This window comes from Chinchilla lanigera, unplaced genomic scaffold, assembly GCF_000276665.1.
Source record: "Chinchilla lanigera isolate Chin_1 unplaced genomic scaffold, ChiLan1.0 scaffold00006, whole genome shotgun sequence".
Taxonomy (NCBI): Eukaryota; Metazoa; Chordata; class Mammalia; order Rodentia; family Chinchillidae; genus Chinchilla; species Chinchilla lanigera.
Window position 1 is genome coordinate 32,109,207 of NW_004955407.1, and position 14,472 is coordinate 32,123,678.

The window sequence follows — 14,472 nt, forward strand, 5'->3', positions numbered from 1 at the left end:
CTCTTTACTTCTAATCATAAACTTTATAAAAATAAGTAAATTTTAATGATTTTATGAAGCCAGAAATGAGGATTAAAAAAAAAATTAAACCTAGTTTCAGCCAAGAACAGTATACATGCCCAACTCCATCAAATGAGCGAAACTAAAATGAACCATTCCTGCACACTCGTAGGAAGGCAGCTACGAGAAACCTACCCATTAAATACATTTTACCTGTCTGGTCATACCTATCATGTCCTTTGAGAAAACATGAGAAAGTAGCAACAGTGATTTAAAAAGCCCAAACAAACCAACAGATCTAGAAGCTAGTGATATGAAAACATGTGGAACATTTTAAAATAAAGTGAAGGAGAAACTGGGTCTGGCACAATGGAAAGAGTGGGCTCACCCGAAGGCGGAGGTGGTCTCTGCGGGGGCGCGGGGCGCGTGGGAGGAGCCACCGGCCGGGGTGGGGGTGGCCGCTTGGGCTCCAAGGTCTGGGAAGGCTCCTTATGCTGGGGCTGGGCTGCTGGCTGAGCGTCAACAGGAGAACCTAAACAAGGCCAGTAGGTAAGGAGATCAGTCGCCAAGGGAGTGCTGGCAGAAAAGAATGTACTCTACATATATCAATAATAAACATTCCATGTTGTTGGATTTTAGAATGTGTTCACCCGTGCAGAAAAATGGCATACACTTTCAGTAGAAATAACAAAAGCCACCTACCAGGGCCCCACGGATGCTACCTCTATCGGACTCTGTACCTGGGCCCTCTGCTGAAAGCTCATTTACTGAGAGGCCCTATCAAGAAGGCATGGGCTTGGTTTAAGTCAGGTGCAGTCTGCTGGCCAGTAGACAGAAAGACAAAGAAAAGCCCTAATACTTACGCATGCTACCTTATCCATAGAAAACTGTCAACTGGAAGACACAGACAATCCTAACGACACAGAAAACGGATTAAGAAAACCTCCCATCTAGTGGCAGCGGGGTCACCGAGTATCCTCTGCACTGACAGCTCATCATCTGCACCTTCTCCCCTTCTGTGGCCAGGGTGCTCCACATACGCGCCCCCAAGCTCAGCAACACTGGCTCTCTGGAGTCAAGCCCACTGGCTAGAAAATGTCATATCAAGCTTTCAAGCACGATACACACTCTGTGAACTTGGAGGCCCTGGGGTTCTCGATGGAGCTCGACTTGGTCTGATGGGAAGGGAAGGTACAGGAGCCTCTGCTATTGTAGGTGACTGGCAGGGACTTGTCCGGGGTGAAGAGCTTGGGGAAGTGCCGAGGCCAGAACTTGAGGACGGCTGCAGATGCTGAGGAAGAAGTTCCTCCACTTCGACACTGTAATCATCGACATCACCTAAGGAACACCAAGGATATCAAAGATGCCACCATTTCAACTTGCTCAGAGATTTTTCTCCCCTTAGAAGGGCTTTCAGGGGTTCAGATACACGAATTAAACTAACACATGGATAAAGCATGTAGTTGTGTATAAACAAGTTACATGTATAAAGCTAGAAATAGTATACACACTCTTATGGAAAACATAAAGATACCTATTATCTTGGAGCAACCTGATGCTGGGTTGACTAGAAGGGCTACTGGCGTGCAGCTGGCACATCAATCCTAGTTAACATTGTATGTGTAACCCAAGAAGAAGGAGAGGGATAAATTTGGATACTAAGACTTTACTGATGGGAGGGACACTTCCCTAGTACTACAAAAGCAAACATAGTCAACAAACAAACCTTCCATGTCAAAATCTGCTGCAACCTCAGCATCTTCACCAAGCAGGGTAGAGCTTGTTGATGAAGGCAACGTGACACTGATTTTCTCTAAACTCATTTCTTCTTCCAAATTTTTGATCCAGTCTGGACTTTTTAAAGTGATAGTTACAGTTCGATTCAATAGCTAATTGATAAAACAAATATAAAATTTCAATTAAATAGTATGTCGTATTTTCCACAAATACAATTTCTATAGAAAATCTTTTGAGATGCCAGGAGGGAGTAATTATGGTATAAAAGCCTAGACTTGAGGGTGAGGGGCAGAGTAGGAAAGAAGGAAAAGAAATAAAGTACGGGGCTGGGGATTTAGCTCAGCGGCAAAAAGCGCCTGCCTGGCAAGCGCAAGGTCGTGAGTTTGGTTCCTGATACCGGAGAAAAACCAAAAAAAAAAAAAAAAAGAAATAAAGTAAATTACCAAGGAAAACAAAAAAACCACTCCAGTGGGAAAAAGAGCTGACATATAATGTCAAACTGAGAGCTGCTCTTTTAATATTTATATTGTCATGGCATAAGGATATGCTTAAGAAACCAAACCTAAAATTACACTTAAAAATTAGTAATTTTCATGTCATTAAAATACAACAGTTGTAAGAAAAATATTTGCAGTATATATGACAAGGAATTAATATCTGCAACCTAAAGGGAGCGTCAAAAGACTAACTCCACAGTGGAAAGATGGGTGGGGCTCAGTGGTGGAATAATTGCCTGGCATGTGTAAGGCCCTAGGTTCATTACCCCCCCCCCACACACACACGGAGGCTAAAGACACAGCTAGTCAGAGAAGTACAAGTAACCAATAAACAAAAAGACTCAACTTTTAGCAATCAAAATCTTAAAGCAGGAATGATATACTACTTCTCACTTTCAGATCGTCAAAGTAAAAAAAAAAATCCAGTATCAATTAGGATGTTAGAAAAAGGTAATCCCAGGTACAGTATAACCTGACAAAATCTTTCTGAAGGGCAATTTGGCAAAAAGAATCAAAATGTAAAACTGTATATCTATATCCTTTGACACAGTGAATTTCTATTTAAAACTTTATCCTAGGGAATAACAGGATAAGCCTGAAAAGTTGTATCTGTGTGTCTCAATGTGATGTGTTTGTTATCTATGGTAATTATTTTACCAAGGTTTGAAAAAGGTAACGCAGACCAAGAATGTAGCCAACAAAATAAATTCCTAGGAGTCATGAACAACTTTCTTGTTTCCTTATAAATAAAGCATTTTGTTCATTTGATAGAAATCTTTTGTACTATACATATAAGCTAGAATATCTACCCTTAGTTAAATTTTAAAGCATTACACATTACAAATAACAGAAATCAAATTAGGAGGTAAACTTTTCTAGTCTATATCAGTGGTTACTCTCTCTATGGAAGCACAAAAGTAACATTAATTTGACTGAAAAGACATTTATACATTCTTGCTGCTGTGTACCTATAAAAATGTAATATCAGACAATTTTAGAATGGTTTAGAATCAACAAATCCATCTTACCTCTTTACCATTTAGGCTCAGAACACTCAAGGCAGAGCTTCCTTCCAAAAATGTAACCCACATTTTATCTTCCACAAATCTTTAAGAAAAACAAGTTTGAAAATGTAATTAATTTGTTAGATAGACCTAGCCCAGAAACTAGTCCGGTGATTACTGGTTAACAGGGGCCCGAGCCTACGGAGGCCAGGAAGCAGAGAGGAAGGGAGCGGCCAGAGACCCAGAGACAGGGCTCTTCCCCCAGCGGTATTCCAGTCTGCTTCACTCCACTCAGGAACCGCAGGCCTTTCTCACAGCCTTCTGACCCCATGTCCAGCACTATGTATTTTCAGCGTCTCTGCACTATGTATTTTCAGAATCTCTCTGACTTCCCCGAAGGACATTTTGTTTGATCAAAAAGATCACAGGAAGTTGTCAGTAAAAAAAAAAAAGAAAACAAACAAAACAATCATAAAACCAAAAATGACAACAACAAAAGAGACCCAGGTCATCTCAAGGAGCCTTAGCTTGTGGGCTTTGTTCTTAGTCACTGACAATTTTTACTGTTTGGTTCTCAAATGGTCCTTGCTATGATTCTAAGTTTGTAAGTTTGAAATAAGAACCCCCCCAAAAGGCAAAATAAATAAATAAGACATAAGAACACGTTCTGAAGACGGCCACTGATAGATATGTAATAAGGTTATTACACAAAAGACTGCAAAACAAGCTCTCAGTCTTATTTACAGAAATAGTTTTGCAAGTTGAACCACTCCCAACTGTACAGGGAAAATATACAGTATTCTCTCTCTCTCTCTCTCCCCCTCCCTCTTGCCCCTCTCCAGGATTCAGAAGTACCGATTATGGATCTTAAGAGGAATGTGTACACAAGTACTTTACCCTTTTGAAATCAAGGTGTTGTATAGTTTTCATAATCACTCCAAACATGACCAAGGTAACTGATTCAGTGTCTTTGGCATAAAGTTAAGAAACTGCAGGATGCTGTCAGGAACACCTTTCTTATCTAAACACCATGAAAGTGTCTTTCTCCAGTTGCTGGTAATAGAGGATTACCCCGATCCAAAGGTTTTAATAACTTACAAGGCTGCACCAGACCCCCCGAATTCAAGACATTATCTGTTCTTTGACCGTGGTACCAAAGCATTTGTAATCCTAGGGCAGCACTAATCTCTTGGTCCTTAGGCTCAGTTATCAATGTGCCCTTCTAACTTTAACAGGGGATTCTGATTCTTACATCCATGGATTTACTTAGAACCTTTTGGAAATTGCATTTTCTTCTTACTTTTACTATGGTAAAAAATTCTAGATTTTCTCCTCATGTAAGTATCTCAGTGCATCTATACTTGTACATTTTTAGGGAACTCTTATTTAAATACAAAGGAGTACACAGACTTTGGTAACTTCTTAATGGTTGTATTATTCTAAACCAAAAGGCAATAATCCCATTTTACTGCTTGTAGTAGTCTCTCCTTGTTTAATTTCATTGTCTGCTTTTTCTTTGTCAGCCTGGTTATCATAGGGTATAATAATCAGCACATTCTAGGTGTGCAGACAGCTGACAGTTTTATATTACAGTAATACATATTTTCTTACCAATAACTCTCCTAATGATTATAGCGTTGTGAGTAAAACTTGTAGCTCCAGTTTTGAGCTAGAAGAATCCAGTGGGACAGAAAAACAGACAGGTCTCTTTCTATTTTCAGTCTTTTATCCTTTAAACAATCTGAATTCTTCCCAGCTCTGTGCAGTATTTTACATTTGCTACGAAGACATTTATCTGCTACCCTTGTGCCCACTCACACAGTCCACAAGATGTTGTGGGTTGTTTGGCATTTCTGTTCTTGGCAAAGCTTACTGTCATCTGTAAACCTGAGAGATCTCACTATGTACTTCCTAGAACCTTAAAATTTTTGAAGTTTTTTGTTTTGTTTCTTTTAAAGGTTTAAGATAGATCATCATCAAAAGATTTGCAAGAAGTTTAAATATAATTTCCTCCCCACTGGCTCTGTTACTCTGTGAAAGGGCCTGAGGTGTCTTGGACATGACATTTACTCTACAGAAACCTCACCATCTTAAGTCTGTGGTCTGCACCGTTTAGAACCTGGGGAAGACACTATGCTGATCTTCCCAACTAAGTTACAAGAGGGAGCCACATCTTCAAATTCTCCTCTGCTCTTCCATGGCACCTACAACAGAAATTTGCCCACCAAGCACATATAAAACATAGCTTAAAAGGCAAATAACACAAAAATAACAGCACTTCTCTCCCTGTGGAATTCAAATACATACACACCATTAAGTGTCTCAGAATTGTTCTACACATAAAAGAGAACATTTTTAGAGCAAGGAAAAAGGCAACTGCTTCCACAAAAGGTAGATGGGTAAATCAATGAGGAAAACATGATGGGAATGGACGACACCTCACAACTGATCATGTTTCTGCTAGCTGGAAATTGAACTTACTTATTAGTACTTTAAATGTCAAATGTCTTAAATCAAGAGAGGAAAAGTACCTCTACTTTACTTTTATCTCTCCTTAAAAAAACAAAATTATCAATCACAGCTTCATTTTGTTATAGGCTTTTTATTTTTTTTCTTTTCTTTTCCTTTTCTTTTTTTGTCTTTTTGAGACAAGGTTTTGCTATGCAGTTCAGGCTGGCCTTGAGCTCACTTTGTAGCCCAGGCTGGTCTCGAACTCACAAGGATCCTCTTCCCTCTGCCTCCCAAGTGCTGGGATTACAGGCGTGTACCACCATGCCCGGCTTAGGCTTTTTAAAAATATGTTCCATTGTATGGGAGTTTTGAGAGGTCGTCTCTCGAAACTTGCACATAGTTTTGTCTTCAATTGTTTACATAAAAGTTTCATTATTCAACTTAAGCTTTACAAGTACAGAATTCAGTTTTAAAGTCTAGCAGCTCTCTGAATATGCCTATAGTACGATATTCCTTTGGTTTAGGAACAGAAATCCTCTTACACTATTCAAACACTAAATCAGGTGATTTCTAATATAGAAGCTATTATTTATGAATCATGAGTTATTTTAGGATAGAAAATATTTTGCTTACCTTATGAGTATAACTTCACCAAAATTTGCAAACTGCTGCAGAAGCTCATCAATCAAGCCATCATCAAAGAAGTTATTTTCTTGTGAAGAACTTTTGATTGAGACCAACACTGTACCATCTGGGGGACCCTGAACTGCAATCACTTCTTTGTAAATGTTCTGCCTCTCTTCAGCTTCAACTTCAAATATATCAATATCAATCAGGGCAACGACAGGCCTTAAGGCATAAAGGAAGAGAGATGAGTTAGAATGCTTTAAAAAGGATGTATTTCAAACTTCAAGCACCATGAAAAATACGCAGACTGTTTCAACCTATGGTCAGAAGTCTTCAGCTCAGCTCTTCCATAGTGCAGCAAAATGCCAGGAGTCCATGTGTAGAGGATCTTGCTTTCATCTTGAAAGCTAGCATTTAGAAGATCTAAGTCTTCAGCTGCAATCAGAACAACAAAAAGTGCAAGAGCATATGAGAAGGAAGCGTCATGTGGAATGAAGAGGTAAGCTCTTTCCTCAGCGTCAGTGATCTGAGGCTGGGATGTGAGATATGCAACAAGCTTTTAACAGGCAGGACATCCATACGCTTCTTCAACTGAGCAAATCTTTCGGGAAACAAAATTCTTTACTATTTTACTTAGTTACTATTTTCACTTATTTTATTCCTTACTTAGTACAAACTAAGATGTCATACTATTAAGGTTACTTAGAGGCCTGTAACCAAATAGTGTCTCACAAATAATTCAGCAGATAAGTGGTAGTTCAAAATACATGCAAACCAGGGGCTGGGGATTTAGCTCAGTGGCACAGCACCTGCCTGACAAGTGCAAGGTCGTGAGTTCGATTCCTGGTACCAGAAAAAATCAAACCAAAAAAAAAAACCAACCAAACAAAATACATGCAAACCACTTTAGTAACTCAAATGAAAAACCAGAATTAACATTCAATTGAAAACTCCACAAAAATATTATATTTCACGGAAAGAAAATACTGAAATAAAATATTCCAAAAATTACATTTAAATTGTACTGTATATAGTATAATATATTGTACTATATATTGCACTTATATTTAAACTATACTATACCTTATATTTAAGTTGGTATATTTACCAATTTATTGGTAATTAAATTAAATTGATAAATATAATTAAATTATATTTAAATTGTACTATACTCCAGATAAACCTTTTTTTGAATAAAATAGCTCTCTTCCTACTTGATACTTTTATCATTCCCTTTGTCCTCACAAAATCCTCATTAATTCATTTAAATAGAGTTAATTTCCCAACCTGATCTATCAAAAGGCCACTTTCTCCTTCTCCAGAGGACACGGTCAGTCCATGCAGGGGTGCGACACTTCTCACTGGTGTCATAGTCATCAGAAAACAAGTCATATTTATAGGTTGGAGCAAAAGTAACTTTTCCCTCTAGAAATCCTCTAAAAATCTAAAATAAACATATACAAAGTAAGTTATTCCAAAATGCATAAAAGTTATGTTTTTAGGCAGCTATTCATTAAATGTTACTATGTGTGGGATACTCTGAGTTGAAATTTGGCTCCATCTATAAATGCTTTCGGCTGAATGAAGTAAAGCTTTAAAAAAAACACTCAGGATATGGCCATTTTCATATCACCGACCTTCAATTTACTTGTTCCCACTGGCTTGAACCACTGGTGGCATATGCATGACTGTCCTATTGGGCAGCATGGGACAATTCCACTGGGTAGTGAAGCCAATGGGGCACTCGTGTATACAGCCTTGTCGTGAACGTGTACAGCAAACTATGAAAACGTGAATAAGGGAACTCCTTGTCCTTGAGCTATGACAGACATTTAGAACTGTATGGGATTTGGGAAATCATAGAGCCTCATATCTTATTCTCATATGAGGAGCTGAAACCTAAGAAGGTTAAGTGGTATGCAGAGTGTAAGAATTCAAGTCTGTCGACCCCCAGATATTGCACCAAGTGGCCTATAACCTCTTCTACTTATTTTTGAAATAAATACTCCTAAAATCTTGTGATCATACATCAAAAAAATAAGTTTCAAGAAGGTGGATGACATAGGAAAAATAAAGAAAAAAACAGCAACAAAGTATACTGTCCCAGGCAGGGTCTCAAAACTAAAAATCAGCAGTCCTAGAAACTAAGACTCTAAACTATTACTCCTCTCTCCAGAAAATACATTCTTCTATTTGAAAATGAATCTTACAGATACGTAACATATTTTTCTTCCTCATGTAAGTTTTCCTTTCCTTCTTTCTCTATCTCTCTTAGGAAAATTCTTTATCTGTTTATCTATATAAATTTAAGTATAAATGGCCTTCAAGAAATTTTTATAAAATGAAGCAAAGTCAACTCAAAGTCTCCTTCTCAGTGTATACTCTTCTCAAGTATGTATATACCTGTCCAGCGTTCTTCTGATTGATAAGTTGATCTCCTGCTATAAGGGAATCCCAATTTTGCTGCCTTATGAGCTCTTTAACTTCTTCATTAGGGAGATCGATTCGATAGTTGAAGTCACCGCACCAAAACACATAGTCATGGGAAAACAACAACCTACCCTGGAAACAAAGAGATGGAATTTTAAATTCAAAATAATTTTTAAAAATGTTTTTACATTGCTTCTTGCCTCATATATAGAACTGAGGCCTGTTTCTTTAACCCAGTAGTAATAACATGCAAAATATCTATTTAGGTGAATACTGATGCTGTTTCTAAGAATGACCTTAAAATTTCAAAAACCTAATAGAGAATTGAGGATAAAGCACATTTCAAAGCTTTATCTTCAAGAATAAAGCATTAAAATTGTGGTACTTTTATATAATGGAATATTATTCAGCTATAAAGAAAGAAAAACTCAAGGCTTTTATAGGTAAATGGTCACAACTATAGACCATACTCATAAGTGAAATGGATTGGACCTGCATGTGTAAGCATCGTATTGTCTCGCTAGTGTAAGACCTGAAAGAGTGAATAAAAACTAGGAGGTATGATAGACATTGTGAAATGAAAGGAAAATGCTCAAAAGTAAAGGGCAACCGGGGTGTGGGAGAAGAGAAGGGAAAGAAGGGGAAATTATGTAAGTATGTATATACAGGATAGCTAACATAGTTGTACTACTCTCTTCTAGTGCTCTACAGAAAGGAACAGTTAATGATTACTTGTTTGATCAATCTTGTATGTCTCTATTTGCTTTCCTGAGAAACCACTTTGAAGATATCAATAAGTAATACAACAACCATGGTTAATTTCCTACAACTCTGTCTGTAACTCTGTTTTGTTTGTACTGGTCTTATGCTATTTTGTAAATAGATGTCTGTTAATATGTTTTCTTTCTTTTATTTTTTAAAATAAAAAAAGAATAAGGCATTAAAAAAAAAAGCCAACAAGCAGCAGAAGTTTACCATGGGAAAGCTCAATTTTCGTGCTATTTCTATGAAATCTTCATTTCTTTCTTTGACTTGTGACTGTCCTGCAGCAAAGTGGCTACAGACGAAGCAGAGGCTGGTGGTGTGGAAGAGCATTCGGATGGCAACTGCTCCCTTATTTCCAGTCGCACCTCCCATCCCAGTCTTCACAGTATCAACCGCCACATCCCTTGAAACAGAGAATTCTAAATGGAGGACTTGACATTTCAAACGTTTCGTGTGCACAGGACATTAGAGGACTATCCATTACATAAGCATATAACTACATGGCACATGGACTATACATTACAGAATCGTAACTACACAGCACATGGTACTCTGAGCACAGCCCTGTGAAATAGTACAGAGAAGCTATCAGTGACTTGCATCAAAGACACATGTTAACACAAGAACTCTGAAACAACAAATATTCTAGGCCTTTTCCTTGTTATTTTAACGGTAGGAAGTAGCTTTAGGAGAGTGTTCTGTTTACTGACCTGATGAACGGAGCATGCTGCGGCCTGATAAAAACAAACAGACAGACGCCCACCAACTGCTCGGAAGCCAGCAGCACGTACTTGTTGTCTCTCGAGATTGTCTTCTGAAGCTCCACAGCCCACAGCTTCTGATTTGTTGTGCTACCAGAAAATATTAAAGAAGAGATCTTTACAAAGTTCTCATGCTTCTATCTACCCACACTTAAGGCTCTGAAATCTTTATGCAGATTGTTTTTGTCTGTTTCCTTTAAAAAGAAACACTTGAAATTTAGCCAAAAGAACACTGCACTTCAAAGTCTAATCTACCATTCCTTTACCAACAAAAACATCAGCTGACTTATTAAAGACAATCACAAGGCAAGTGATCTCAAGCTGGTGCACTTTACTTTTGTGTATGTATTCATTAGGGTCACGAAGAAGTACGTGCCTCCAGATGACCCTCCTCAGCTTTCTTATTTTTCTGAATTATAATTTATGTCTTTTAAAAAAATCACTATGGAAAAATTTAAATATACACACAAAGAAAGATAAAGCAAATGGACACAGTCAGAGACTACTATAGGAACAATGGACAAAAGAAACTCCTGGGCCCTTAAACCATTACTTATCAGAAACCTAATTTGTGTTTTCTTCTGAGGCAGTCAGGGACTTAGAAGTGGTTTTTGCTAAAACTGTGACTGTTCTCTTGGGCTGAAAATGCCCAGTAAGTGAAACAAAGCTTGATCTTCACTTCTGTATCTTTTATTACGTTAGGGTTATGTTACTCATTTAGGGAATGTCAACAGCACCAAGTTTACTAGCCCTAGATTTACTTAGCCTATCTCATCCTTGTTCAAGGCACAGGAGACTATGATAAAAGTAACTAAAGTAAATTTCAAGATTCACAGGGACATCTGATTACTAGCTTTTCACAAAATCCAGTTCTAGACCTCTCTTTCAGTGCAATGCTCAGACGTCTCCAGACACTGATCTGGAGTTACCCCAGGTCCCAGGAAAAACACAGTCTCATATGACTGAAACCATTGGCAAACAGAGACAGTCACTTCATGGGAACAGAGTCGCCCCTCAAGTGAATTTCTTCAGAGGTAAGAAACCAGGACTGAGATAATGATCAGGCAGACCTTGGCTCACCTCAGCTAATCCTTCAAAGCTGCCCTGCTTTTGTGGAGGGGTGGGCCAATCTGACACTCCTCATCCTGTGCCCGCTCCAGCGACTACTGAAGCTGGAGTCCGTTCCAATCTTCTCTCTTACTTTACAACTAAAGCTTTTATATGTAAATCATACTGTCACAGTTAGTTTTTATTTCCATTGTCACTAAAGCAAGGACCCACACTAGCCAATGACAAAACCATCATATATGCATGAATGGCTTCAACATAATACACATTCTGCCAATCTTTCACTATATCTACTTTTCTAATTTTCTCTTTTTGGTACTTCGACTGCCAATCTTTTTAACATCCCTCCTCATACTTTTTTGATAAACCTAGACTATTTTAAGTTCAAATCTAAAACAGACACCATTTTGCCTGTAAGTACTGTGAAAAGCATCTCTAATGTAATGGGATATTTTTACTTTTACATAACCACAATGTCATTATCACAAATATTAACAATTCCTTAATACTGCCTAAGAGTTCATATTTCAATTTCCTGAATTATCTAAAAAAAGTCTTCTCTGAAAAAAGAAATAAAAAGTGTCTTCCTCTGGCTGGTTTGTTTCTTTACAACAGGGGTCAAACATGGCCCACACAATGCCTTTGCTTATACTTTTGAAGCCTTCACCAACCCTACTAACTACCCCACCTACAATGCCTTTTTCATTTATTTATTTATTTTTTAAGAAACTGGGCTATTGGCCTATAAAATATTCAACAGCCTGGATTTGGCTAATGTGCCCAGGTGGTGTCTTTAACCTGTCCCTCTATCCCTCACTATTTCCTTTAAACTGCTTGCTGCAGAAGGTTGATTAAGAAACGTGTTTGATTTTATTTATGTGTTTACAGTGGTGAGAATACCTCCGGGGTGGTTGTGCGCCTCTCACCGCATCATGGCAAGAGGGGCACCTCTGCAATGTTACAAATGGCCAGGTGCTCGGGTGCTGACTCTTAACAGTTCTCATTATGCCCTCTCCTAAGGATTCTGCATCTGCTGATGAACACTGCTCAGCTCATATATCATTAGGAGGTGCAAAATACTGATCTTATAATTTCAGCTTCCCAAAGGCAATTCCTCTGAAATACTGTTCATAAAAGAAAGAATGAACGCTTGATTCTTTTTCTTTATCTGTGAATTCCCACAGTAGTAAGAGTGAGCTAAGAAACTTCCAAATGAAACAAAACAGTCTTTTCTCATTGTTCCAGATCATGTAAGTTTAAATGGTGACCAGAATATGACTTCACATTCATCTAATATTATGCCACATCACCTCCAAACATGTACTCCCTCCCTACTGTAACCCCACCACTGTAAGGCGGATTCGGGAAAGAAATCGACAGCATCATCTTTTCCTCAAGTCATCATGTCACCTTCTAAATAAACAGAATTCTCATCATTCCACTTAAAATTGCCAACACTGTCTACCTGAAGGTAGACTTCATCTTTCTGTCATTTATTTTTCACAGTAACTTTCTAACAGTCTATAATTTATTTACTATAGTTATTGTTCACTGTCTCTTTCAACTAGAACACAAAGCCCACAAAGGGAGGTCTGTTTGTTCTGTGGTGCTGAGATTGAACCCAAGGTCTCACACATGCCAGGCAAGTGCTCTACCACTGAGCTACATTCTCAGACTAAAGGCAGGGATTTCTGTCCATTTTATTCACAGAAGCATGTATCTTTACTACCAAGAGTCTATGATCAATGGGTACTGGTTAAATAAATGAATAATCTCTACTATATTAAAGAAAAATTTGATTATACTTTATTTAGACAAACAACCAATCTGTTTGGTATCAGAAGCAGTAAGAGTACATTCTATTGAGATCTAAATATTTAGTTTTCAGGAAAGTTACTCTAACAACAAAATGAGTGAAGTCAGATTTCTTTTTTACTTTCCTGATTGAATTGTTACTCACTTTGGCCAAGAAAACACTTGCCATTGCATTATTGATGGCTGTACCATGGTATTTCAGTCCATAATTATCTTTTGGAAATTTTTTAAAAAGTCACAACTACTGAGAACTACTGACATTTAAAAACATACACATTATATTAAAACAAAACACTTTAAGTGTCACTCATATAATTTATATGTGTAATATGGCTGCAGAGGGATCGTTGTCTTTATATGGTCTGGAGGCTGCATCCCTGGGGAATTTCCCAAACCAACAGAGTTGAAATTATTTGCCCAGTACTAACATACCGCTGCCTTTTCCACTGTGTTGACTGAAATTTTCACTGATGATACTTTCGTACCATCCGCAATGGCCAAAAGTGTTGATTTCCTTCACTTGAAGCTAGGCTCCAAACTGTACTAGATCGCATCATGTACTTGCAGTATTAATTTTATCAAAGTCAAATTCTGAGCCCCATCTTTTCAATATAGACATTCCTCATTTAATAAAAGGGTTTTATTCCTGCAGTTATGTCATTAATGAATTAGTTGCTAAATGAGGAACTATATATGTACACAGCAAGACAATGTCTCAAAAAAAAGTATACCTATTTGAAAAGAAAGTATTTTAATGACCTTTCCAGATAATTTCTTCTCTAACTGTACACCAGAACTCAACAAATGGCGAGTGTCTTAACAGTTATCTGTAAAATGGAGTCTGAAACCGTATCAATGAACTTTTTTTGCTTTGTTTACACTGAAGTTCCTTCGTCTTTTACCACTGCATTATTAAGTATCATCTTGTGTTGGCTATTTGGAAAAGTTTACTGGGTTCACTGAGTTATGTAGACCTTCCAGATTTTGACACATCTTTTATACAATACCAAGCATCATATTGGTTAATATAGTATCCCAGGCTGGCCTTGAACTCACCATGTAGCCCAGGCTGGCTTTCAACCCATGGCAATCCTCCTGCCTAAGTCACCCTGAATATTGAGATTATAGGTGTGTGCCACCATGCCTGGCTACTATTGTTATCTTTACATAAATCTTTAAAAACTTTCAATTTTAGTTTCTAACATAATAAATATTAAGAGATATAACACTAACAAAAGTTATTTGACATTCTCAGTATTTTTAAGAATAGAGAGATCTTCAGACCAAAATACTCGAGAACTACTATTTAACAATTTA

At 37.7% G+C, this 14,472-nt stretch overlaps 1 protein-coding gene across 10 annotated transcripts in view; it reads right to left on the reverse strand.

Annotated features, from left to right (window-relative positions):
* Synj1 (synaptojanin 1) overlaps nucleotides 1–14,472 on the reverse strand; it is an 81,601-nt gene that overhangs the window by 15,131 nt on the left and 51,998 nt on the right. For all 10 annotated transcript variants that reach the window (XM_013504181.1, XM_013504168.1, XM_013504161.1 and 7 more), the window contains 10 exons: nucleotides 10,222–10,362; nucleotides 9,722–9,914; nucleotides 8,720–8,878; nucleotides 7,604–7,760; nucleotides 6,634–6,751; nucleotides 6,323–6,538; nucleotides 3,263–3,341; nucleotides 1,727–1,889; nucleotides 1,129–1,338; nucleotides 389–532 (listed from right to left, as the gene is read on the reverse strand). In XM_013504181.1, the coding sequence (XP_013359635.1) occupies nucleotides 389–532; nucleotides 1,129–1,338; nucleotides 1,727–1,889; nucleotides 3,263–3,341; nucleotides 6,323–6,538; nucleotides 6,634–6,751; nucleotides 7,604–7,760; nucleotides 8,720–8,878; nucleotides 9,722–9,914; nucleotides 10,222–10,362 (1,580 nt within the window). The remainder of the gene's footprint in view (nucleotides 1–388; nucleotides 533–1,128; nucleotides 1,339–1,726; nucleotides 1,890–3,262; nucleotides 3,342–6,322; nucleotides 6,539–6,633; nucleotides 6,752–7,603; nucleotides 7,761–8,719; nucleotides 8,879–9,721; nucleotides 9,915–10,221; nucleotides 10,363–14,472) is intronic.